The 27443-nt window shown below is 43.5% G+C and overlaps 1 protein-coding gene and 1 long non-coding RNA gene across 10 annotated transcripts in view; one reads left to right on the top strand and one right to left on the bottom strand.

Annotated features, from left to right (window-relative positions):
* Positions 1–14967, top strand: part of LOC130295064 (uncharacterized) — a 37775-nt gene extending 22808 nt beyond the window's left edge. The window contains exons 4-5 of the long non-coding RNA XR_008848690.1: positions 13930–14286; positions 14882–14967. This is a non-coding gene — a long non-coding RNA (uncharacterized LOC130295064). The remainder of the gene's footprint in view (positions 1–13929; positions 14287–14881) is intronic.
* RYR3 (ryanodine receptor 3) overlaps positions 1–27443 on the bottom strand; it is a 991818-nt gene that overhangs the window by 179567 nt on the left and 784808 nt on the right. For all 9 annotated transcript variants that reach the window (XM_056545312.1, XM_056545313.1, XM_056545314.1 and 6 more), the window contains 6 exons: positions 20735–20782; positions 20018–20117; positions 13022–13101; positions 12309–12385; positions 11927–12000; positions 981–998 (listed from right to left, as the gene is read on the bottom strand). In XM_056545312.1, coding sequence (XP_056401287.1) covers positions 981–998; positions 11927–12000; positions 12309–12385; positions 13022–13101; positions 20018–20117; positions 20735–20782 — 397 coding nt within the window. The remainder of the gene's footprint in view (positions 1–980; positions 999–11926; positions 12001–12308; positions 12386–13021; positions 13102–20017; positions 20118–20734; positions 20783–27443) is intronic.

Below are 27443 nucleotides of genomic sequence, written 5' to 3'. Positions count from 1 at the left end.
ATAGAAGTGATTTACAAATCTGTTTAACTTTCTGGCACCAGTTGATTTAAAAAAAAAGTTTTCCCCGGGAGTACCCCTTTAAGAGCAGATTTAGCATTTGTATGAGTTAAAGGGGTACTTCACTGGAAAACATTTTTTTTTTAAACCAACTGGTTTCAGAAAGTTAAACAGATTTGTAAATGACTTCTATTTAAAAATGATAATCCTTCCAGTACTTATCAGCTGCTGTATGTTCCACAGGAATTTCCTTTCTGTCTGACCACAGTGCTCTCTGCTGACACCTCTGTCCATTTTAGGAACTGTCCAGAATAGGAGCAAATCCCCATAGGAAACCTCTCCTGCTCTGGACAGTTCCTGAAATAGACCAAGGTGTCAGAAGAGAGCACTGTGGTCAGAAAGAAAGGGAATTCAAAAAGAAAAGACCTTCCTCTGTAGTATACAGCAGCTGATAAGTACTGGAAGGATTAACTTTCTGGTACCAGGTGTTTTTTTCCGAGGGTAGTACCCCTTTAAATAGTGACACAAAGTGACTTAAATGTTATTTATAATGTGGTTTATACTTGTTTATACCTTAATGTATTTCAGCTGTACTGTATGCAAAAAGGGGTCATATCCATTATTCATACAATAGAAAATGTGTGATCTGTAGTTGGTGTCCTACTTATTTTGTCCAACTCCAGTATAGTGCAACACAAACATCTAGGTCTGCTACATGAGGTGAATATTTTATGAAATGATGTTCCGTATGAGAGGCGAAATAATAAATGGCGGCATTAATACATTAAAAGATCTGGCAAAAGTTAAGAAGTGAATAATTAAAAATGAGTAGTTCAATTTTTAATGCCTGCAGGTGTAGGCTGATAAGATTGTGGTTAGGATGTTAGGTGGCAAGCATGCATCCCTCAGCACAACATGTAGATTGTTACAAATGTCTATGATGAAATGTAATTAAGAACACATTTATCTGAAGCATTGCTTACCTCGTTCCCGGACAATGACTGCATATATAGATAATAAAAGAAAAAGTAAATATAGAAGTTACTGTTTCAGAATATGTCAGCTATACAGTTTAGTGACAAGCAGCTAAATGAACTATAGAGTAGTCTCTACCTGACCTATGATATGAAGGCACAGTCAGGCTCAGTCCCTAAACATTATGACAGATCATACATGAAATTATATGGTGAATTGCCTCTGCTTCACTGCTTTCAATGATGTACGGAAAAATCTTTGAACTGAGGTGTTTTATGGATGTTATATCTGGGATTGAACTCTTTCTGACTGGAATAATTCAATCTGGAACTCAGCTCTATTAGACTTGCATATAATATGCTATACTAGTGGTTTCAAAAGTGAGTTTTGGTGTGGGGTCTTTGGCGATCTGTGCACTAGTTCTACATCATGATGGCCACCTAAAAATTAACAAAGGCTCCACAAAAAAAACAAGAACAGGTTTTCGTGCAGTCTGTACTGTCTAACAAGAAACAACATAGCCCATAAATCTGTACGAAATTTGTGCCATTTTTCAACACAGTGGTGTAGTGGATGAATATATATATATATATATATATATATATATATATATATATATATATATATGTGTGTGTGTATGCATTATAAAAAGACTATTTGACGGAGCCCCATCCCCCATACTACTCTGCTCCTTGCTCTCCCCTCTCCCACCAAGTAGGGAATTTCCTGTCCTGGCCAACGCCTGAAAAGCCTTCTAAAAAAAAATCTATCACAAGGACCATACCTTATATGGTATGCCAGGGCAAAAAAAACCTCCCTAGTGAGGGCGGGAACTTATGCTAATTGCAATGTCTATATAACTTGGATGACTGCCAAATTAAAGCTAGAAGTATTTAAAACTGACATGACTCCATTTGATTTACTTTGGCGTATACATTCTGATAATGAATTAGGACGGGGGTCAGATATTTACTAGGTCACTGATAAAATCCATATCAGTCTTGGTGCCCGGACAGGGACTGTGGGTTATGGTACCGTGAGGCAGTCGCCCAATACAAGGCGCTAAGATTGGCACATAGAGATGGAACAGACGGGAGCTGATCACCTCCAAGAGTAAGTATTTTTTTTAAGGGTACTGTAGCGCATTTTTCTGCCCTCATACCACAAATGCATACCACATACCAACATCTAAGTAGTGTACTATTTTGTAGCGGTTAATTGTCAAGGGCCTAGATACTGTGAAAGTCCAGGCAAAAGTAATCACCGGCTGGTGTTTTACTACAATACGTTTTTTTAAGCGTACTGTAGCGCATTTTTCTGCCCTCATAAGTGCATACCACATAACTTCATCTAAGTAGTGTACCTGTTAGTCTGTCAAGGGCCTAGATACTGTCAAAGTTAAGGCAAAAGTACTCTGCTGTTCTAGACGAATACTGTTTTAAACATAGTGAAGCGTATTGCACTCTCCTCATATATGCACTAAGTATGTCAGGCAGAGAACTGCCAGGATGTGCACAGATGAGTGGCAGAGGCCTAAATTCATCAGGCACAGGTAGAGGTCGCAGCAGACTAGGGGCGAGTGGCAGAAGTAGTCGCAGCAAGAGGCTTTAACTTTCGGTATCAGTTAGTGGTCGTGTCTCGACCAGCAACCCATCTGCCCTCATCGATTGGTTAATACGGTCATCCACTTAATCACATCTGATACCCCCAGTCAACAGTCGGTGGGTACCTCAGACACAACCCTCAGTTGGCATGGCCTGGGAGCAGTCCCTGTCCTCCCATTGCCTCTGTCCTATGCTGTTCCCTCCCCTAAAGAAGTATCTTATTCTGTGGGTTCAGCTCCACTATTCAGTGAGGACAATCTAATAGAGGACAGTCAGAAGCTACTGCCCAGCCAAGAAGTGAAGGAGACATCCACCGCTTCCTCCGCTTGGCGGGCAAGTAGTGATGAGGAGAGTGACGTGGGAGGCGGTGTTGCCAGCAATCAGGTTCATGAAGCAGACAGACACTGTTGAGGAACCTGAGGAGGACATCAGTGACGTGCAGACACTTGTTGATGATGATTCGCAATTGGGAGCCGGGTGCAGAAGGGGCTTCATCATCAGGAGAAGAGGGTTGCAGGTTGCCCGTGAGGCAGCAGCTGAGCCAGCAAGGTGGCAGCATGGTTGGCAGTCAGCATGGTGGCAGAAGTGGAAATTTCCCAGGGGAGACCCTCTGCTTTGCGGCAGCCTACCTTCCCTGGAGGTAGTGGAACAGCGGTTCCTGGAGACAGTGGCAGTAGCAGTCAATTAGTGCAGACTGTTGGTGGGAAAATCAGCTACTCAGCGGTGGGGCAGTTTTTCATCAAGCATCCGGAGGAGGTTAACATAGCCACATGCAAAATATGTCGGCTAAAGGTGAAGCGTGGGCAGGGTCCCAATGTTGGCACCACAGCCCTGTGTCAACATATGCTGCACCACCATAAAGCGGCCTTGGAGGACCAATGTCGTAGTCCAGCCTGCTGCATCACCCAGTGGCACGCCGCTCCCTTTTTCAGCCAGGCAAGGCTTCACCACCTCATCCAAAGGGAGCTGTGTGTCATACCCTCCTTCTTTTGCTCCAGATGCTCCTGCTCCTCCTACTTTTAGTCAGTCATTCTGCCAACAATGCATCGGCGAAGTCATGTCCAAGAGACAACAGTATGCATCCACTCATCCAACGGCGCAGAAGCTGAATGTGCTTCTCAGTTGCTGGTCATGCAGTCCCTCCCTTTTCAAGTGGTTGACTCTGCATGTTTCAAAATGCTGATGGCTTGTGCCAAGGTGGAGAGTGCCAAGCCGTCATTTCTTTGCGAAGAAGGCAGTACCAGCCCTGCACAATTTTGTGGAAGAGAAGGCAGTCCAGTCCTTGTTCCTGTCGGTGTGTACCAAAGTGCACGGCAGCATCGACATCTGGAGCTGTAACTATGGTCAGGGACAATACATGTCCTTTACTGCTCACTGGATGAATGTGGTTCCTGCACAGTCACAACACCAACTTGGACAGGTCACGCCGCTTCCTCCTTCACGCTCTCAGGATGTGTGTCCTGTGACAGTGTGCAACTCCGACTCCTCATCCTCCACCGTGTCCTCAGCCTCCACTGCCCAGACAAGTCTCAGTGCCCCTTCAGCATACCATGTGTGCAGGGCACGGCGGTGTTACGCTGCTCTTCACATGGGGGACTGCTTAAAAGTCATTCGTAAAGAAATCAGAGCATTCCTTATTCCACGAAAACTGGAAATAGGAACCATGGTGACTGATAACCGGAAGAACATCTTGTCAGCGCTGCGACTGGGAAGGCTGAGCCATGTGCCCTGCATGGCACACGTGGTCAATCTGGTTGTCAAGCGGTTCCTGAAGTGTTTCCCCCCAATTTGCAAGACATCCCAACAATGGGAAGGAAACTTTGCATGCACTTCAGCCACTTCTACACCGCAAAGTACACCCTCCTTGAGCTGCAGCGTCAGAAGGGTGTCCTCCAACATAGTCTGATTTGCAACATTGCCACACATCGGAATTCCATCCTCCATATGTTGGACCGACTATATGAACAGAGAAAAGCCATCACTAATTGAAGTTACTCCCCTGTGTAACTTCAATGTCAACCAGTGGCAGCTCATACATGACACCTGCCATTTGCTCAGGCCCTTTGAGGAAGCCACATTATTAGTAAGTCGACCGGATTACGGGATGAACTACGTCATTCCACTGCTTCATTTCTTGGAACATGTGTTGGAAACGATGGCTGGTCAGGGCAATGGAGAAGTGGCGCCTACATCTCACGGCCACAAAAGCCCTGTGGAGGCTGAACTGGAGGAGGAGGAGGGGGAGGGACACAGTGGAGCACAGTTTAGGTTTAGCCAAATGTGTAGTTTTTCTAGTAATCTGACAGGAGATGAGGAGTAGGAGCAGCCAGAGGAGCTAGAGGGCTATGCGGAAGGCGAGACAGTAGAGTGCCATCAGAGCGGGTGTTTAGTGCGGCCTGGGCCATAGTCCCCCCAAGGAGAACTCGTCTGTCCACGAAAAATGTGGAGAGACTGACCTTTGTGAAGATGAATCAGGCATAGATCAGCCAGGATTTCCACCCACCAATTCCTGATGCATCAGAGTAGATTGACCATGGTGCCACATCAACACTTCACAAATATGGATCGTGCCGAACAGATTTAAGGCGCTGCTCCCAAGTTACAAACATTCCTCCGCATCAGACCTTTTTTCACCCACCTTCATCACCAGGTACTGGTATTGCCACTCACCACACCACTCTATCACCGGGTCACTTTCAGGACTCCTGATGCTGCTGCTGCCACCTCAGGTCTGTCTCATTCAGCCACAATTTTGTCTCCTCATGCTGCTGCCAACTCCAGGCTTTGCCATTCAGCCACTAAATTTTCTCCTCATGCTTCAGCCACCTCTAGGCTGTGCCATTCAGCTACTATATGGTCTCCTCATGCTTCAGCCAGCTCCAGGCTGTGCCATTCAGCCACTTATATGGTCTCATGCTTCAGCCACCTCCAGGCTCTACCATTCAGCAACTATACGGTCTCCTCATGCTTCACCACCTCCAGGCTGTGCCATTCAGCCACTATATGGTCTCCTCATGATTCAGCCAACTCCAGCCTGGGCCATTCAGCCACTATATGGTCTATTCATGATTCAGACCACTCCAGGCTGTGCCTTTCTACACTATATGATCTCCTCATAATTCAGATAACTCCAGGCTGTGTCATTCAGCCACTATATGGTTTCCTCCTTCTGCCACAAACTCCAGGTGGTCATTCAGCCACTATATGATCTCCTCATACTAATACCCCCTCCAGGCTCTGTCATTGTGCCACCATGTGACTCCTTGTTAGATTTGGTCCTTTGTAACCACACGCCGGGGCCCTGGACATTAAAACTTGGGAGTGTAATCTTAAAGTTTAATTTCTAAATCTTAAATTTCAATTTTAAAATCTTAAATTTCAATTTTAAGAAATTGATGTAATCTTTTCAAGACTGAGGCCCTATGGTCGTCGACATCATATAGTAGCTGTGGAACACCACAAGAATACAATGAAACAGGTTGGAGAGATCAAAATGAACCATTACTGATTAAATCAAACTGTCATGTCTGTATTGGCCTGTGTTCACACACAGCTATCGGTTTGGTTGTGTGTGAACAGCTTTAAGTTCCCTGGTCAGGGAATAGTTAATGCCTCTGGCTTTTTCAGCCAATAGCTCCTAGGGTGTGTCTATTTAAAGTCAGCCCAGTCTAGCCTCTGGGCTGGTGATTGAGATCATTATATCCTGACTTGCTTACATGCTGCTGGGAGCTCTTGGTGAAACACTCTTTATTTGAGCTTTTAATCTACTATCTCTGCTTTAGCATGCACTTTGTATTTTCTGGTTTTACCATGGTTAGGTGGCATGCTTATAGTGGATTTCAATCTGTGTTTGTATAGTCTGTTTTAGGATTTGTATATCCTTTTTTGCTATGTGTTTGTTCACACTGTTTTCTCTTGTATCCGTTCTTTTGAAGTTCTGTGTTTTATATTTCTGTTTTCCAACTGGGCCAGCATCCTGTTCACACTTGTGAGTGTGCCGCTGGCCAGTAGTCTATTTGAATTTATTATTAATGGCTACTCCTAAAGTGGAGTGGATTGTCCAGTTTGTGTGTTCAGTGTGAACAGTGTTCTATATCTATATCCGGTGTATCTAGGCATCCCTGTTACCTGTCCATGGGGACTCCGTGTCTACTGGAGGTTTTATGTGGGATTTTGATAATTCCTGTTTAGCGATACATCCCGTTTACCTGTCCGTAGGGACTCAGAGGGCATTGTCATTCTTGTGTCTACCATAGATTTTTCTAGGGGATTAATTCCTGTTTTTTTTCTGGAGTATGTTCAGACTCATCCGTTTTCCTGTCTGATGTTTTGAACTCTAAATGTTTATTAGTTCTTTATTCAGATCTTTGGAGTTATATTCATTACCACTTATCTATAGTGTCCTCTGTTCATGACCGCCGATCTATAGTGTCCTCTGTCCACGACCTCTGAGTCCTCTGTTCATGTCCACTGATCTATGGTGTCCTCTGTTCATGACCGCTGATAAAGTGTCCCCTGTGCTGCTCACTGATTTGTGCCCTCTGAACTTAATACTATAGAGTTCTATGTTCCTGTATGTTTCTTGTTTGTGACCAACTATTTGTTAGTATGTGTTTTTATTAGGCCCCTGCACTTTAGTTCAGGGAGGGACCGGCGCCCAGTTGTCGATCCACCGGTTAAGGTGGATGGGCAAATAGGCAGGGAGAGCGGTTTTAGGGTCAGTTTAGGGCTCACTCTCCCTGTCCCCCTGGTCGGCCCCTGACAGAAGCATTTGTAGTTCCATGAAAGAGTAAGACAGTTGGGGGTCCGGGGGCGGTGAGAGGCACAGGCTGGAACAGGTGGTAGCTCACCTGGCTGCAAACCGCAAGCTTGATGCTCACCAGAATGGGTACTCAATTTTTTTTTAATAAATTCAAATTAAATAAAATAAAAATGACATTAAAAAATCTCTTTACTCTCTTCAATTTTGACGCCGTATGGTCTCCATGCTGCTACATTCAGATGCTCTGCAGCAGTGATTTTAACAGCGATGCCTGTAATCTGCTTGTTATACTGAATAACAGTATTATTTCCCTAACACAGCACACTCCCTATGCATGTTAGAACAAAGCAAACTGTTCAACACCCCTATTGAGGCTCTCTGTAGGCCATAAATAGCCATTTTTTATATACAGATTCACCTCGAATACGGACCAAACTAATTTTTTTCCAGAAAATCTGATGAATCTAGTTATGACTATAATAAAAATAATTAGGTAATGAAATTAGCACTGATGTACAGACATACATTTCGGTAGACCATTGATAGGATGTTGAATAAGAGATATGTTATACATTGAATGAAGAGAGCCTTTGTTTCAGGGTGTGGATTATAACTTCCAGATGTGTTATTAGTCTAATGAATGGAGATGAATGAATGGAGTGGTTTTTCCCAATGGTGGTGGTTAAAGTGAAGATGATGAGGAGGAGTGTTTAGTGCTATGGAATGGAGAGGGTGTGGTAGTTCTTTAGGAAAGCTGAGTGAAAACATGGTTTAAGCTGTTTATGTTAGTTTGTGTTGTAAATGGATCCTTTTGAGATTGATGAAGAACAAAAGAAAATCCACGTGGTATTAATTGAACCAATTTGATGACATTTAATTCATTTCCTAATAAGTTTTGTTTTCACAGTTGCGCAGGATGGGTGCCAAAAATGAAGTGTATCAGGAAATCCAATTCATTGTCTGATTATATTATAGGAGTAACAAAAGAAGAAGTGTGGCCAAGAAAACTAAAATAAAGGATATAAAAAAAGTGATCACTAATTGATAGTATAAGTTTGTATTACCTAAGCATTTGAAATCAGCTAATGGTTTACTGGATTATAAACAATGTGCATTGAAGGTGATTTTCCCAATTTTTGAAAGAGCTTTTTTTATTCTTTTACATTTTTGGTAAAATGCGTGTTGGGCCCTGTGTGTTGTACGTTGAGTATTTGTACATGTCGGTATTGTTACATATGAATTGTATGTCTCCTTGTAAAGTAATACAAGAATCCAGTCAGTTACTAGACATTCAAGCATTATTGAAGACTGACCAAGCTGAGGGAAAACAAAAAGCCAGACTCAAAGGGGTGGTGACCAGTGACGTAGAGGAGTGGGAGGAGAAAGGTGAGGCTTATAGGGGGAATGACAACCTTGGTCTACTGAAACACAAAGTCACATTGGACTTGAAGAAAATATATATACCTACTGTTTGAAATTGAGTATTTGTATAGTACTTGCATACTCAATTTAATATATCTATACACTCCACATTGCATTTATTTAAATAACATCAATTTCGAGTTTATATTGCAACATTATAATGATAATGTAGTGTAATATGAAGATGCTGGGAAAAAAAGACCGTTCTTTGGTAGCTTTGCTACTCAGATTATGATTGATTGCCATAAAAATTCAAGAGCCATGATAGGATATCAGAGAATCCATGGTTGATTCTGAGTTGTAAATGTAAGCTTGCTCCAAGTGATGCAAACACATAATACATAAGGCAGGATATATGGTTACCACATGCAGAATACAGTTCTACTTCAATAAACCACTTGATCTGAGCTGTTGGTTCAGAAAGTAGAGTTGAAGATCTTCACTGAAATGTGTAAGATATCTGAAGGTAAGACATAATGGGTATGGGTACACTTTTATTACCGTCCACAAGTATGGGCCTATTGAAGTAAATCTTTTCTTGAATCCTTGGACAAACCAATCAAATGTAGAATCTGTAGTGTGTAATTCAAGTGTTCGAAGTGTCCTAGAACTGCAAGAGAAGGTAGCCATCATAAAGATCAGACCCACATGATGGATACAACCCCAGAAGCCAAGGGGACTGGATGGTGGAGAAGCCTGTCAAGGCTGTAGTGCTCCTGTCCTCATATAGTTATGGTACAGAGTACACAGGTGGATGGGAAGTGTGGATCTGTCTGGTTAGGTCTCTTGCAGGAACCAACAATGCATGCTGAGAGAGACCAATGGAAGTAGAAAGAGGTGGTACAGGGCTAAGATGGCACCTGTAGAGTTGGTGAGAAATTTTGTGTGCCAACAGTCGTGTACCCCATAGTAACATTAGAACGGAATTAGACTGGAGAATGCACACTAGCCAAGACTCTTCTGCCCATACACATTTTCACTACCGAACCTACAAAAAAAACCAAACCACACTCTAGAAGGAAACGTGCAGCCCCTGCTGGAAGCCTTGACTCCCATATGTATATTGATGCTATAGGAGCCACATGGGGGGTCCCAGATGAACTTAAAGCTGTAGATCACGTAAAATCCAGAGTTGAGTCTATAATACCTCAGATTTCCATAAACAAGAATGTAGACTTGATTAATGATATGTATTTCAACCAGCAGAGATTCATACATTTCTCAGTGGATGCTCTTAAAGGTCAGGCCGAACAACTAAGTGCCACATCCACTATGATATTCCAAAATTGTATGGCATTATATGGTGTTAGAGGAAAAAAGGGGAGGGGGCGAAGTAAAATGTTTGGGGAGAACTGTTGCCCATATATCCAACACATGACTTAATGGTAAAATAAACATAGCCATAAAGAAACTAGAATTCTGGAATCTCAGACCCTTGGGATCAATACTTTGATTGGATGGGAGGGTGTAAAAAGACGTTGGCCTAAATAGGAATAACCATACTTATAATCCTGATAATCCTTGCTTTTGTTGTGTATTGTGTTTTGCCATGTTTAAAGAAGATGTGTGAGAAGGCTGTCGAGAATGCCACGCCAGTAATGACAAATCTGGACTTCGAGAATACTGATGAAGCCTAAACCCCATTTCAGAGCTTCCATGCCATCTATAAAACCAGTAAACCATCTGACTCCATATGTGTAAAGTCTGAGGCTAAGGGGGTCCGTGGACAAGCCATGGGTCATCTAAAGTACAGTGAAGCGTTTGAGAAAACACATTGGGGCAGATGAAATATACGTGTGTGTATTCATTATAAAAAGACTATTTGACAGAGCCCCATCCGAAATGCTACTCTGCTCCTTGCTCTCCCCCTCCTACAAGTAAGGAAATTCCTGTCCTGGCCAAGGCCTGAAAAGCCTTCTAAAAAAATCTAACAGAAAGACCATACCTTATATGGTATGCCAGGACTAAAAACACCTCCCTAGTGAGGGCGGGAACCTATGCTAATTACAATGTCTATATAACTTGGATGACTCCCAAATCAAGCAAAAAGTATGAAGTATTTAAAACTGATGTGACTCAGTTTGATTTACTTTGGTGTATACATTTTCATAACAAATTAGGAACGGGGGTCAGATATTTACTAGGTCACTGATAAAATCCATATCAGTGGCATCATTTGGAAAAGTGTAAAGATAGCTGTGCAGAGAAGAGGACAAGGATCATGTGTCTGAATTAGTCATTGAGATGTTAAGTCAAGGGTTGGAATTATTTTAGGGTCTGATGGGTGTTTTAGTCCAGGGCCACATCTTCCATAAGGTGATATAAGTATCTCACCTCAGGAAGAAGATTGCTGGGTCCCTGAGGGATGACATGTTCCTGTAAATAACACTGTCTAGAATCCTCTGCCACATACCACTGGCTCCATTGACTCCCATGACCTGCATATGACAGCTAGACACAGATGTGGAATGGAATGCAAGGCAGTCAGGACTGGGACAATTTTATAGAGGTATACAGTATATTTTTCTGGTACTGTTATATACTGCACACTACACTGCACACGCATCTGTATCCAAACTTTGGGGAGTGCCATTTCAGTTTTTGTCTCAGGGGTCAGTAAAGCTAGAATCAGACCAAAGAGGCTGTAGAAACATTCAAGCAGTCTGTGATTATTGGCTCTGTTTTGATGTGTTGTTCATACTGATGACATATCCCCTGGCCAGGCTGACCTATTGCAGCCAACTGGCATCATTATGGATTATATAACGTCTGAAAAACAATTTAAAGGGAACCTGTCACTTATTTCATGATGTCCAATCCACAGGCAGCATGAAACAGGTGGAGGCATCGGGATCCCAGGACACTATGATTTACTCTCAAACGTATGGACATTTCAGAGAAATCATAGTTTAAAATGGATAGTTTAAAAAAGTTTTACATTTGTTTTGCAAGCTGATTTAAATTAGTCCTGGAATCACAGTGCTTATACATGTGCTCATACATTTTTATGAATTACATGGAAGTTACAATGTTTTGAAGGATGTGTCTTAATGTCATGAAGCGTTAATGTATAGAAAGAAAGGATCTACAAAAACAAATTACACTAATGACGAACTTTAGCTTGACAATAAAACGTAGGTGTTCTAGAAATCTGCATCATACTTACGTGTTCCTTCTTCTGTTACCATTCCAAGGCCTTCTGCTTTGTTCTGTCTTTCAAATGCATTCAAGTCAAGAACGCTGAACAAAAACAAACAAATTGAGAACCAACCATGTGTCAACTCCCTGTATGTCTCAGAGGGAGCTTTGCAATAATAGTGAAGACTATAGAGTTGACCTTGCACTTGGTGAGCCATGTAGTATGAGAGCGTGGGCTTGAAAATGTTATTGAGACTTGTAGTGTGAATCACAGAAACATCATTAGTGTTGCATTTTATGTCCAGAAGATTTTCATGTTTTTTTTTTTTTGTACTTAGCAACTGACAATAAGGGCATTGAGTTTTTCAAGGACAATGCTTACATATAAATCTGTAGAGAAAAGTACGTACCTGCACGACATCATTAAGCCAGACAAACTCTGGAAAAATCCAGCATCCTTTTTCTCTTTTAGGTAATCTAACATTTTCTGTGAAAAGAGGGACATAAGTGGTGTGTGTCATAATAAGGACTGTAAGTCATTCAATCTTCAATTATATTAGTGACTTTTAAAATTAAAGGAAATCTGTCACCAGTGTCACCTGCACTAACCTGTCGGCACAGACAGGTAGTGCAGGTAACACTGATGACAATGGTACTTACCTTGTCCCGTTCCGTGCAGGGGATCTCCTGTAATTTCTCCATTAGCTTCAGCTCTGGGCCTGGCTTGGGGCATGGGCAGAGCTTAGTGAAATCGCCTCTGCTCTTCTCTAGCAGCAGGACCCAGCAGAGAGCAGAAGTGGTGATGTCACTAAGCTCCGCCCATGCACCAAGCCGGGCCCAGAGCTGAAGCTAACAGAGAAGATTACCGGAGATCCCCTGCATGGAACGGGACAAGTACCGTTGTCATCAGTGTCACCTGCACTACCTGTCGGTACCGACAGGTTAGTGCAGGTGATACTGGTGACAGATTTCCTTTAAGGAAACTTTTAGGGTTAATATCTTATAAGTATGGTTTCTATTAGACCCTCTTCTGTTTTATAGCATGATGTTTTGAGCTGTGCATGTAAGTAACCCTATTTATAAAGCATTTTGCTTATCAAATGACAGAAACACAAGGTATTACCTGTTGCACAACAGTATTTCCACCATTCAGAATTGCAATTCCAAGTTTTAGTGTCTCTACAACCATGGGGCTCATTTCACCTGTATAGGGAAAAAAGTACAACATGCAAATAATTATTTTCTGCCCATTTGTCAATTATTGAAATAATTAAGCTTTCTTACAGGGGTAATATATTTTTATGTAAAACAAAAAAAAAGTATGTGTGTGTATGTGTAGGTGTGTGTGCCTCAAAGACTGTACCTACAACAAAATGACAATGTTTGTTGACCTATGTATGTCCATTTGGGTGGCTAAATGGACACAATGGCCAGGATTTACTAATGAGCTGTTTTGCCCACTAAGCATTTGCATATGTTCCCGTCAATTTCTTTATGAGCTTGTGCCAACCTCTGGCCTCTGTGTTTTCTCCATTTCCAATAGATTATGGTGGGTTTCTCTACAGGGTTTCTCACATGTACTTTGCACTTATCTGACCAACTTTAAATTTGTCATTAGTGATGTGACTGAAGCAAGCTGGTGCAAAATGGTGCATAAGAAAAAATAGCCAAAAAAACAACTAACCACTAACCAACAAGCTGATGGACAATAAATATATTGGGATAACAACCCAGAAACCTACATTAGCAGCATACCAAAAACTAGACGGTCTTAGTTAATCTGGACCAATAGGACAGGTTTTCTAATGCAAATGTGAGCATGAATTGGTAAATAGCACTGTACCTCACAGGTTCTATCACAAATTCACATAGATAATTTAAAATATTAAAATAGTAGGTGTAAGGTAATGTGTGCCTAAGTCGTGATGAAATAAATTTTATCAGAACCAACGTTTTTCTGTAAATAAACTGCTAGGAATTCTTATTTGCATGCAGCATATCCACAACATGTGATCAATGCTGTTCCTGTAGGCCAATATCTTCGAATCTGGCGAATTTGTTCATCCAAAGAAGATTTTAAAAAGCAAGCCAAGATTATGCAATTAAGATTCCGTGAGCGCGGATATAGTAATAGATCTTTAAAGAAAGCATACCAACGTGCGAAAATGACATCCAGACACACTCTTCTACATGAAAAGAAAACCAAGGTGCCTGATGACTCTATTCATTTTATAACTGACTACAATTCACAAAGGAACTAAGATGAAGAAGGTTATTGAAAAACATTTACCCATTCTGAGAACAGACCCAGTTTTACGACATTATGTATCTTCAAATCTGAAAATAAAAGCCAGGAGATCCAAAAACCTATGTGACATACTTGTAAAAGTGAGTACATTCCTGCATCTAGTTCCAACATATTTGGGTCCCTTGGTCCTAAAAAGGTTGTAATCCCTGTGGGCGGTGTGTCGCATGCCCTAACACTGAAAGGAGTGATACATTTAGAAATGCATTTGGCAACAAAGTCTATAATATCCGACATAGCATTGATTGTACTACAAAAATGTAATCTTCTATGCCTCTTGCCCTTGTAGCAAGATCTACATTGGTATGAATTTCCGTCCGCCGAAAATTCGCATTCGGGAACATATACGTCATATTAGACTCGCCAGGGACCACGAATGTGTTGAAACCAATTGCCAGACATTTTTTGTCACATCATCATTGTGACGGTACACTTCTGAAAGTTAAAGGAATTGATTTTGTTTACTTGGGCATACGTGGAGATAATATCCACAAAAAACTGGGACAACGTGAAAGTGAATGGATCTGGAGATTAAATACATTACAACCTTTTGGTTTAAACTAAACACTACCCTTTGCTTTGTTTCAGTGATCATTAGTTCTCTGCAGTGTTGTTTTTAATGTTTTTATGTCTCACTACTAATTTTTGTTTTGAATTATTTTTTTTTTGTCCCATCAGGAACTCATTCTATGTGTGTTCAACAGCGTCATTCCTCAGGAAAAGCAAGAAGAGAAAAAATGTAAAAAAAGAAAAAAGAGTGTAACCCCATATAATTTAGTATCTTGTGTTTTCTTAATTCCCCCCTCTCATCTCCCCCCTCCCCTTCCCCATCTCTCCCCCCTCCCCTTCCCCCATCTCTCCCCCTTCTCCCTCCTCCCCTTTTACCTTCCCCCCTGCTTCCCTCCCCCTCTCCCCCCCTCCTCGCTTCCCATCCCTTCCTGTCCTCCCTCCCTCCTCCAATTTAATTTTTCACCCCTTTTCCAGTCCAACAGTGCCCCTATTTATAGCACTTCTACACTTAGTAACTATATTTATCTTAACTTCTCATTTTTATACTCAGCATGTGTATTTTTCTTCATATATATGTGTGTAGCACACTTATATATGTACATATTTAAATCTGTCACTGATTTTTCATTAATTATTATTTTTATCAATACTTATTTTTAGCACCTTTGTATGAATTGATTGTTATGTATTCATGTAATATTTGTATTTTCCATTATATATAGCCTTTTTGTCACTTTGCTGCTATGCACTATGCACCTTTGGCACTGTTTGAATATCTCATTCCTTTGCATTATATTTCATTTTAACTGTCTAATTGTATCTTAAAGGGGTACTCTGCCCCTAGACATCTTATCCCCTATCCAAAGGATAGGGGATAAGATGTTATATTGCCGGGGTCCTGCTGCTGGGGACCCCCGGGATCTCGGCTGCAGCACCCCGCTGTCATTACTGTACAGAGCAGACTCGCTCCGTGCATAATGACCAGCGATACAGGGGCCAGAGCATCGTAGGGGATAAGATGTCTAGGGGAGGAGTACCCCTTTAATAGCTTGTGTTTGCACCCTATCTATTTATTTACCTTCCGACGCTGTTGTGTATATAGATGAATTAAAAACTTGCAAATATTATGAATTCCTTCATGTAACTTTATTTATTACTGCCGTTGCCATCCCCGTGTGCATGCACCGACTCCCGACGCCGCAGTCTTCTGGGTTTGCGTCTCACACTGCAAATCACGTGATTGTCATGTGACGGAGTCAGCTGACGTGATACCCGGAAGTATGCGCAGCGTTCGGTGGTCTGTGCGCCATGCGCCACAATGGAGATAGACGCTTGTTCCGGCATATACAGGTGCATAATATTTGCTCTAACTATGTGTTCCTGTATCTGATTGGGCCAAATGCATTTAAATAGTTAACTGCACTGAGAGGATGCCACCCCCAGGACGAAGGATATCGCCGAAACGTACGTTGGGGTGGCGTCACTCCTGCACTTTATTTATTCTTGAGGTTGGTACTGTATTTCATGCACTTTGAGACTGATGACTTTGTATTAGCACGTACAGTTTACCTGTTGCCTCTTTTGTATTTCTTACAATATTCATATGTGCTGGCAACAGTGACGCCATTGTTTGTCCTCTTCCCCTCCTGTGTTAGCTTTTCCATTTTTTCAGTTTTTCATTCGATTAATAATATTATATTTTTATTCATTCTGAAATGACTCAATTTTTCTAGTGTTTAATGCAAATGTGGCAAAAGACTGTCTTACATAAAGTTTTCACCAAATTAGATAGTTTTTGTTGATGTCAAGTAAGTATTGAGCCACTCTATCAAACTGTTCCCAAACACTGCCCCTTCTTCCTAGCCATCACTGCATCCCATGCCACAATGTTTTTTGCTGCCAATGAGTCATCAAAAATGTCCTGTTGTTTAAACTGTACTTGTCATTAAAAAAAATAAATCAAATAACAACTTTTGACATATCACAAGGAGATCATCATCCATCACCGATCATTACTCTGCGGCTCGTTTATGGGACAGTCTAGTGATGCTGGATGGAGATCACCAACAATCAGGCCGCCGGAGGGAGATCACTACTGTATGCTTTTCCCTGCTGGTTGTAGTGATCACTGGGGGACTCAGCACTGGTGAAAACTTTTTTCATGACTTTTTGGCCTTTCAAAAGTATTTATAAAGGTACACTTTTCGGAATTTTTGGTATTTTTATGTTTTCTAATTTTTCCTTTTTTCTATGTTTATCATAAAATAATCCTGAAATCATTCAGTTTTCAATTTAGCCCATAGACCTAATATTAAGAAGATTATCCAGGATTAGAAAAACAGAGCTGATTTCTTAAAAAAAACAGCACCACACCTGTCCTAAGGTAGTATATGGTATTGCAAAACCGTTTCATTGAAGTGAACTGAGCCAAGTTGTAATACCACACACAACCTGATGACAAGTGTTTTGCTGTTTTTTGAAGAAATTAGCTCAGTTTTTCTATTCCTGGATAACTCCTTTAAGCTGAAACTTCCTCTTATGTACAGATCACTTTCCAACAGACAATAGATGATGTTCACAGCTCAGCCCCCTCTCCCTGAGTAATTTCCTCTGTAAAGGTCACACAGTGGGCCTCATTTACTAAGCTGAAACCGACCAGTTTTTGTCTGGTTATTTTGTCTGAGACATGTCTGCGCCATTGTATGCCATTGTGTGCCTGAAAAATCTGACAAACCCAAAAAGGGGCGTGGTCCGTTGCAAAAGGGGGCGTTCTGGTCAAAAAGGGGCGTGGTTCACTACCCAACCGATTTACTATGGAATTCACAGAAAATCCTGTGGGTAAATGGCTGGAAATATCGACCTAGAAAAAGCTGGTCAGAAAATGTTCCCGACTTCTTCCCAATAGTGAATAGAGAGGAATCTTGTAAGTCTGAAACAACTTTTCCCACTAGTAAAAACCCGACACTCTTAGTAAATGAGGCCCAGTATGTTCAGAAAACTATCCTATTCTTGTAAATAGGGTATAGATCAGTCTTTTGTGTCTATGTCCATTAGGCTTGCTGTAAAACATATCAATAAATGCGGTTAAAACAACAAAGGCAAATAGGATTTAAAAAATAATAATTTTTAAAAAATTACACTCATACTATAAACAGAGTAGACAGAAACTGCATGTTCCAGTATTGAAAAAAAAAAATAAATTCACTTTAACAATGCCCACCCACAAGAACTTCCCATTAGAACAAAAGATTCTAACATTAACCATATTTTCTTCCTGAACATAGTCCAATTCCGTGCAGTATAGATAATATTAAGTAACTTCTACATAATAGCACAAGGGAGAATAATAGCACAAGGGAGAATAAATCCAGTAAACTAATAATTAATTAATAAAAAAATGGTAGAGCAGAAGGGCATCAAATGTTGCTGGGCAGACAAAGGAACCCAGCTGATATGGAGGTTCACAAAAGTAGGCTATCCCATGCAATCACTTTTTATATATGTTATCTGAACTCTTAGTAAGCTACAGGACATGATTCAAACATTTCAGTTCTAAATGACCATTAAAGTGTATCGCCCCACCATTTCAAATACTAAGTTCCAACTCCCCAGCATAGACATAGATATAAAAGAGAGCATGCTTGCCATTGACATTAGAGGGAGCATAAAGGCTTACTGTGTAGTTATTTGGCTCCTAAGCTCCCTAGTGGTGTGTGCAGGAAGCTAGATTGAAATCGCTTAAATGAGTACACTGGGCAGAAGGATTTTTTTTTTTAAACTTGCCCAGATTGTCAGCATTTAAAACAAACAAACAAACCGGACTTACCTTCTGTCTCTCCCCTGGTGCCTCAGGTCTTCTGACTGGTGCCGGCGCCCAATATGTTACACAACGCATGGACAACAAAAATCAGGAAGAGGATTGTGAAGAAGAGGCCGGGAGCATGATAATGGAGAACACGGGGGAGCGACAGATGGTAAGTCCAGTTTGTTTTTTAAATGCTGGCACTGAAGTTCTTATTCCCTATCTGCAAGTGTCTTATCGTGGGGGGTTAAACCGCTGGGACCCCCTTGTGATCTTCTGTCCCATGCCTTGGCTCTCTTCATCCTTGGAGCGACCACCGATCCATGCACTGATCGATGATGGAGCAGTAGTCAACACAGCTCCGTGCAGAGAACGGTTGTTGCTCAGTGCATAAGGAGAGTCGGGGCGTGGGACAGGAGATCGCGGGTTGTCCCAGGGGTTGGGCCCTAACTAAACAATCAATCAGACACAGTAAGAAGCATGGAAGACATATTGCAGATAACTTTAACCCCTTTCCCTGGCATGCCTTTTGGGCTGAATGCCCTAAAATATTTTTCTTTTTTCCAAGTGCCGTAACTTTTTTTTCTTTTCGTCGACAAAGCCAAATGATGGCTTGTTTTTTGTGCGACAAGTTGTACTTTATACATCATACATGTTTGGCATTTTACATTTACGCCACTCACTATACTGTAAAAATAACATTATAGCTTTATTCTGTGGGTCAGTAAGACTACAGGGATAACACATTTTTATAGGTTTTCTTTACTACATTGCCATAATAAAAACATTAAAAAAAAGTTATAATTTGTGTTGCCATACCATAAGATTTATGACTTTATAATTTTCAACTGAAGGCACTATGTTAGGACTTATCATTACGGAATAAGTATGACTTTTTGATTATTTTCTTTAACGTTTTTTGCATGGCACATTAACAAAATACTGCAATCATTAGTTTTTCTTTTTTTTATTAATAATGGAACCATTTTATTGTTGAGGTTGCTATGGACGTGGCGATACCATATGTGAGTTTTTTTTACTTAGAGAAAATATATTTTTATTTTATTTTTTTATTTTTGGCGGGGGGGGGGGGGGTATTCAATTTTTTTATGTCATTTTTTTTTTTTACTTTTCTTTTCCAGAATCTCACAAAGGGGACAGTCACCAGACTACTAGTGTAGTTCCCTAGTGTAACGTATTCTGCCTGTCAGCATAATGCACATACAACCCACGGCATGCCTTCACAAGAACCCCGGCTGCTATAGAAATATAAGAAGAGGATCACAGGAGCCAAGATAAGTGTCACTCTTCACACACCGCGGTCATGATTTCATCGCGTTATGTGAGGATTCTTCGCTCCTGGTAAGTACAGTAGGAGCCCGGCTATCATATTGACGGGCGAGCTCCCACAATCCCAGCACGGGAGAGCCAAGCTACATTATTTTAGCATTGATGTCATTGATTGGAACAGAAGACTGTAAAGGAGCACAAAGTAGCATTACCTTTACTTGCGCTGATCATCTGCAACACCATTTCTGCAGCCCCTCTTTCATGTAGGCGGGCCTGCTGATACAAGGTTTTTTGTTTTTCCATTTCCTTTTCCTGTAAACAGAAAATGAAATGTGAAATAGATTTCTTCCCTGCGACACATCTGAACATCCATTGGGGCCTACGAATAATGTAGCCTACTATGTAACAGTTTGTTTCTGCTGGAGATTGTACTGCAGCAGAGGTGAAACAATAGTGTAATTAACCTAAAGGAGAAAATATGTACAAAGAGAAAAACCGAACACAGTTGGCGCTGCCTGGTGCCATTACCAAAGGCAACAAGTCATACAAAAAAAAAAAAACAGTTACCTGATGATTTTGGGCTTAGAGCTCAACATCTTTGTGTGCATATAGAAATAGATGAAAGCGGGGCAGCCTTCAACCCTGACCCAACTGAGGGCTCTGTAAACAAATCTTGGAGTCACTGGAGTATTCAGAGGAGCAAAAAAAAAAAAAAAAATGGTGCACATGCTCCCGAGACATGTAGTCAGTTTCTTAATAAAATTTTTTATTTTATTTTAACCATGGTGCCCTAGGTTTTTACTGATTACCAGTGTGGCAAGAAACCCCATTTTTGCTCCTCTGGATACTCCAGTGACTCCAAGATTCCTTTACCTAAAGGAGAAGTCACATTGTTTATGCACATTACAGAGCACTTAGAAATAGCTTACTTCAAATGTCTTTTCCTTTTCCTCATCTTCCTCTTCATTTTGGCAGCTCTGCAATTGGAAACAGTAGAATGTAAACAATGCCTACAGAATGGGATGATAACATGTTGCTTTATAAGATCCCTACTGACAAATAGAACTTTAAGAGAATTTCTAACCTGATTCTAAACCAGGAGCAGGTTTACACCATAACATTATGCTGAATTATTTAGAATATATTACCCTATGTGTTTTGATAAAGCTTAAAGTATCAAGAAGGTGCCAGCTCCAGGGGTGGATTGTCACCCCATGGGACCACAGGCAATTGCACCCATGTGCAAGCCACATCTTTATAAATGCCCCGCCCACATACAATAGAATTATTTTCTTCTTCTCTTCAGTCTGCTGATAGGAGTGTTGTTGCTATAACCACACTCTTGTCTTTCTTTAGTAGCCTGTTCATGCTGAGATCTTTCAGTGATAGAAATGTAATGACTACAACCAAGCTTTTATCAGAAGTGAATCACTGCTCCAGTTATTGACAACCGGAAGGGAGTCACAATGCTGGTGCTGCCTTCTTCACTGGTGAACACTTAGGCAATTGGGCTCTACAGAGGCAGGCTGCTTCTAGTGCCCAACGCTTGGCTGTGCAAACCAGATTACAAGTACAGTAATCCCTCAGCTTTTAATTGCCTCAACATACAATAGTTTTTACATACAATTACAATGGTCTTTTAACCTGAAATTGTCCATTGTAACCTGAAATCGGACTCAACATACAATGCTATAGACAGTCCAGATTTACAAAACATGTAAATGGCTGGAAGAACTGACTAATTAGAATGGACATTTCACTGGTAAAACACCTGTATTACTGAAGCGTATGCACTGAATTCCTGTCTGGTAGCACTTCCCTACAGTACAGGGAGGTACTACATGTTCTGTACTACTCTTAACCTATGCCACAGTTAGCTGCTCCTTTGGACACCAGATGAGGGCGGCTCCATGTTACTTGTTTAGGACATTGCGTGTGTTACGCCGAGCGCTCCGGGTCCCCGCTCCTCCCCGGAGCGCTCGCAGCGTTCTCTCATTCGCAGCGCCCCGGTCAGACCTGCTGACCGGGTGCGCTGCGATATTACTCCCAGCCGGGATGCGATTCGCGATGCGGGACGCGCCCGCTCGCGAAGCGCATCTCGGCTCCCGTACCTGACCCGTTCCCCGTCTGTGTTGTCCCGGCGTGCGCGGCCCCGCTCCTTAGGGCGCGCACGCGCCGGGTCTCTGCGATTTAAAGGGCCACTGCGCCACTGATTGGCGCAGCAGGCCTAATCAGTATCCTCACCTGTGCACTCCCTACTTATACCTCACTTCCCCTGCACTCCCTCGCCGGATCTTGTTGCCATTGTGCCAGTGAAAGCGCTTCCTTGTGTGTTCCTAGCCTGTGTTCCAGACCTCCTGCCGTTGCCCCTGACTACGATCCTTGCTGCCTGCCCTGACCTTCTGCTACGTCCGACCTTGCTTTTGTCTACTCCCTTGTACCGCGCTTATCTCAGCAGTCAGAGAGGTTGAGCCGTTGCCGGTGCATACGACCTGGTTACTACCGCCGCTGCAAGACCATCCCGCTTTTCGGCAGGCTCTGGTGAATACCAGTAGCAACTTAGAACTGGTCCACCGTCACGGTCCACGCCAATCCCTCTCTGGCACAGAGGATCCACCTCCAGCTAGCCGAATCGTGACAGTAGATCCGGCCATGGATCCCGCTGAGGTCCCGCTGCCAGTTATCACCGACCTCACCACGGTGGTCGCCCAGCAGTCGCAACAGATAGCGCAACAAGGCCACCAGCTGTCTCAACTGACCGTGCTGCTACAGCAGCTACTACCACAGCTTCAGCAATCATCTCCTCCGCCAGCTCCTGCACCTCCTCCGCAGCGAGTGGCCGCTTCCAGCCTCCGATTATCCTTGCCGGATAAATTTGATGGGGACTCTAAGTTTTGCCGTGGGTTTCTTTCGCAATGTTCCCTGCATTTGGAGATGATGTCGGACCAGTTTCCAACTGAAAGGTCTAAGGTGGCTTTCGTAGTCAGCCTTCTGTCTGGGAAAGCCCTGTCATGGGCCACACCGCTCTGGGACCGCAATGATCCTGTCACTGCCTCTGTACACTCCTTCTTCACGGAGATTCGAAGTGTCTTTGAGGAACCTGCCCGAGCCTCTTCTGCCGAGACTGCCCTGCTGAACCTGGTCCAGGGTAATTCTTCTGTTGGAGTGTACGCCATCCAGTTCCGTACTCTTGCCTCCGAATTATCCTGGAATAACGTGGCCCTCTGCGCGACCTTTAAAAAAGGCCTATCCAGTAACATTAAAGATGTGCTGGCCGCACGAGAAATTCCTGCTAACCTACATGAACTTATTCATCTTGCCACCCGCATTGACATGCGTTTTTCCGAAAGGCGTCAGAAGCTCCGCCAGGATATGGACTTTGTTCGCACGAGGCGGTTTCTCTCCCCGGCTCCTCTCTCCTCTGGTCCTCTGCAATCCATTCCTGTGCCTCCCGCCGTGGAGGCTATGCAAGTTGACCGGTCTCGCTTGACACTTCAAGAGAGGACACGACGCCGCATGGAGAACCTTTGCCTGTACTGTGCCGGTACCGAACATTTCTTGAAGGATTGTCCTATCTGTCCTCCTCGCCAGGAAAGACGCACGCTGACTCCGCACAAAGGTGAGACAGCTCTTGATGTGAACTCTGCTTCCCCACGTCTTACTGTGCCTGTGCGGATGTCTTCTTCTACCTTCTCCTTCTCTGCTATGGCCTTCTTGGATTCCGGATCTGCAGGAAATTTTATTTTGGCCTCTCTCATCAACAGGTTCAACATCCCGGTGACCAGTCTCGCCCGACCCCTCTACATCAACTCTGTTAACAATGAAAGATTGGACTGTACCGTGCGTTACCGCACGGAACCTCTCTTAATGTGCATCGGACCCCATCACGAAAAAATTTAATTTTTGGTCCTCTCTAACTGCACTTCAGAGATTCTTCTTGGATTACCGTGGCTTCAACGCCATTCCCCAACCCTTGATTGGACCACAGGGGAAATCAAGAACTGGGGTACTTCTTGCCACAAGGACTGTCTTAAACCGGCTCCCAGTACTCACAGTCGTGACCCTGTTGTTCCCCCGGTATCTGGTCTTCCTAAGGCCTATCTGGACTATGCTGATGTTTTTTGCAAGAAACAAGCAGAGACTCCTCACAGGCCTTATGACTGTCCTATTGACCTCCTCCCGGGTACTACTCCACCCCGGGGCAGAATCTATCCTCTGTCTGCTCCAGAAACCCAAGCCATGTCGAAATACATCCAGGAGAACTTAAAAAAGGGGTTTATCCGCAAGTCCTCCTCTCCTGCCGGAGCTGGATTTTTTTTGTCTCCAAAAAAGATGGCTCCTTACGCCCTTGCATTGATTACCGCGGACTTAATAAAATCACGGTAAAAAAACGCTACCCCCTACCTCTTATCTCGGAACTCTTTGACCGCCTACAAGGCGCCCACATCTTTACCAAGCTGGACTTAAGAGGTGCTTATAATCTCATCCGCATCAGGGAGGGGGACGAATGGAAGACTGCATTTAACACCAGAGATGGACACTTTGAGTATCTGGTCATGCCCTTCAGCCTTTGCAACGCCCCTGCCGTCTTCCAAGTTGTTGTAAATTAAATTTTTCGTGATCTTCTATATACCTGTGTTGTGGTTTACCTGGACAATATTCTGATTTTTTCTGCCAACTTGGAAAAACACCGCCAACATGTCCGCATGGTTCTTCAGAGACTTCGGGACAATCAACTTTATGCCAAAATGGAAAAATGTCTCTTTGAATGTCAGTCTCTTCCTTTCCAAGGATACTTAGTCTCTGGCCAGGGACTACAAATGGACCCAGATAAACTATCTGCCGTATTAGATTGGCCACGCCCCTCCGGACTCCGTGCTATCCAACGTTTTTTGGGGTTCGCCAATTATTACAGACAATTTATTCCACACTTTTATACTATTGTGGCTCCTATCGTGGCTCTAACCAAGAAAAATGCCAATCCTAAGTCCTGGACTCCTCAAGCGGAAGACGCATTTAAACATCTCAAGTCTGCCTTTTCTTCTGCTCCCGTACTCTCCAGACCTGACCCATCTAAACCCTTCTTATTGGAGGTAGACGCCTCCTCAGTGGGAGCTGGAGCAGTTCTTCTACAAAGAAATTCTTCCGGGCATGCTGTTACTTGTGGGTTTTTTTCTAGGACCTTCTCTCCGGCGGAGAAAAACTACTCCATTGGTGATCGAGAATTACTGTCCATAAAATTGGCGCTTGAGGAGTGGAGGCACCTGCTGGAGGGATCCAAATATCCAGTTATTATTTACACTGATCACAAGAATCTCTCTTATCTCCAGTCTGCCCAACGTCTGAACCCTCGCCAGGCTAGGTGGTCGTTGTTCTTTGCCCGTTTTAACTTTGAAATCCATTTTCGCCCTGCTGACAAGAACATTAGGGCCGATGCCCTCTCTCGTTCTTCAGATGCCTCTGAAGTGGAAGCCTCTCCGCAACACATCATTCCTCCCGACTGTCTGATCTCCACTTCTCCAGCTTCAATCAGACAAACTCCTCCAGGGAAGACCTTCGTTTCTCCACGCCAGCGCCTCGGGATTCTCAAGTAGGGACACTCCTCCCACCTCGCAGGCCATGCGGGCATCAAAAAATCCGTTCAACTCATCTCTCGATTTTATTGGTGGCCTACTCTGGAGACTGACGTTGTTGATTTCGTGCGGGCCTGTACTGTCTGTGCCCGGGATAAGACTCCTCGCCAGAAGCCTGCTGGTCTCCTTCATCCTCTGCCTGTTCCTGAACAACCTTGGTCACAGATTGGTATGGACTTTATTACTGACTTGCCCTTATCCCGTGGCAACACAGTTGTTTGGGTGGTCGTTGATCGATTTTCCAAGATGGCACATTTTATCCCTCTTCCAGGCCTTCCTTCAGCGCCTCAGTTGGCAAAGCAATTTTTTACACACATTTTTCACCTCCACGGGTTGCCCACGCATATCGTCTCGGATAGAGGCGTTCAATTCGTGTCTAAATTCTGGAGGGCCCTCTGTAAGCAGTTCAAGATCAAATTAAACTTCTCTTCTTCTTATCATCCCCAATCCAATGGGCAAGTAGAAAGAATTAATCAGGTCCTGGGTGACTATTTACGACATTTTGTTTCCTCCCGCCAGGATGACTGGGCAGATCTTCTACCATGGGCCGAATTCTCATACAACTTTAGAGTCTCCGAATCTTCTGCTAAATCCCCATTTTTCGTGGTGTACGGCCGTCACCCTCTTCCTCCACTCCCCACTACCATGCCCTCTGATTTGCCCGCTGTTGATGAAGTGACTCAAGATCTTTCCACCATATGGAAAGAAACCCAAAATTCTCTTCTACAGGCTTCATCCCGGATGAAAAAATTTGCTGATAAAAAAAGAAGAACTCCCCCCATTTTTGCTCCCGGAGACAAGGTATGGCTCTCCGCTAAGTATGTCCGCTTTCGTGTCCCCAGTTATAAACTGGGACCACGCTATCTTGGTCCTTTCAAAATCTTGTGCCAGATCAACCCTGTCTCTTACAAACTCCTTCTTCCTCCTTCTCTCCGTATTCCCAATGCCTTCCATGTCTCTCTCCTTAAACCACTCATCCTTAACCGCTTCTCTCCCAAAGTTGTCTCTCCCACTCCTGTTTCCGGTTCGTCTGACGTCTTCTCGGTGAAGGAGATTCTAGCATCCAAGACAGTCAGAGGTAAAAGATTCTTCTTGGTTGACTGGGAGAATTGTGGCCCAGAGGAGAGATCTTGGGAACCTGAGGACAACATCCTGGACAAAAGTCTTATCCTCAGGTTCTCAGGCTCCAAGAAGAGGGGGAGACCCAAGGGGGGGGGGTACTGTTACGCCGAGCGCTCTTGGTCCCCGCTCCTCCCCGGAGCGCTCGCAGCGTTCTCTCATTCGCAGCGCCCCGGTCAGACCTGCTGACTGGGTGCGCTGCGATATTACTCCCAGCCGGGATGCGATTCGCGATGCGGAACGCGCCCGCTCGCGATGCGCATCTCGGCTCCCGTACCTGACCCGTTCCCGTCTGTGTTGTCCCGGTGCGTGCGGTCCCGCTCCTTAGGGCGCGCGTGCGCCGGGTCTCTGCGATTTAAAGGGCCACTGCACCACTGATTGGCGCAGCAGGCCTAATCAGTATCCTCACCTGTGCACTCCCTACTTATACCTCACTTCCCCTACACTCCCTCGCCGGATCTTGTTGCCATTGTGCCAGTGAAAGCGTTTCCTTGTGTGTTCCTAGCCTGTGTTCCAGACCTCCTGCCGTTGCCCCTGACTATGATCCTTGCTGCCTGCCCTGACCTTCTGCTACGTCCGACCTTGCTTTTGTCTACTCCTTTGTACCGCACTTATCTCAGCAGTCAGAGAGGTTGAGCTGTTGCCGGTGGATACGACCTGGTTGCTACCGCCGCTGCGAGACCATCCCACTTTGCGGCAGGCTCTGGTGAATACCAGTAGCAACTTAGAACCGGTCCACCGTCACAGTCCACGCCAATCCCTCTCTGGCACAGAGGATCCACTTCCAGCTAGCCGAATCATGACAGTGTGTACTGTACAGGACTCTGAAGAGGCTCCTGTCCTTTACATAGGCAGAGATTTACAGTTGCCAGCAGATCTTTCTAAC

The sequence above is a fragment of the Hyla sarda genome, chromosome 11, assembly GCF_029499605.1.
Source record: "Hyla sarda isolate aHylSar1 chromosome 11, aHylSar1.hap1, whole genome shotgun sequence".
In the NCBI taxonomy this organism is placed as follows: domain Eukaryota; kingdom Metazoa; phylum Chordata; class Amphibia; order Anura; family Hylidae; genus Hyla; species Hyla sarda.
Note: the sequence above shows the minus strand (reverse complement) of the source record. Positions and strands in the feature narration are given on the sequence as shown.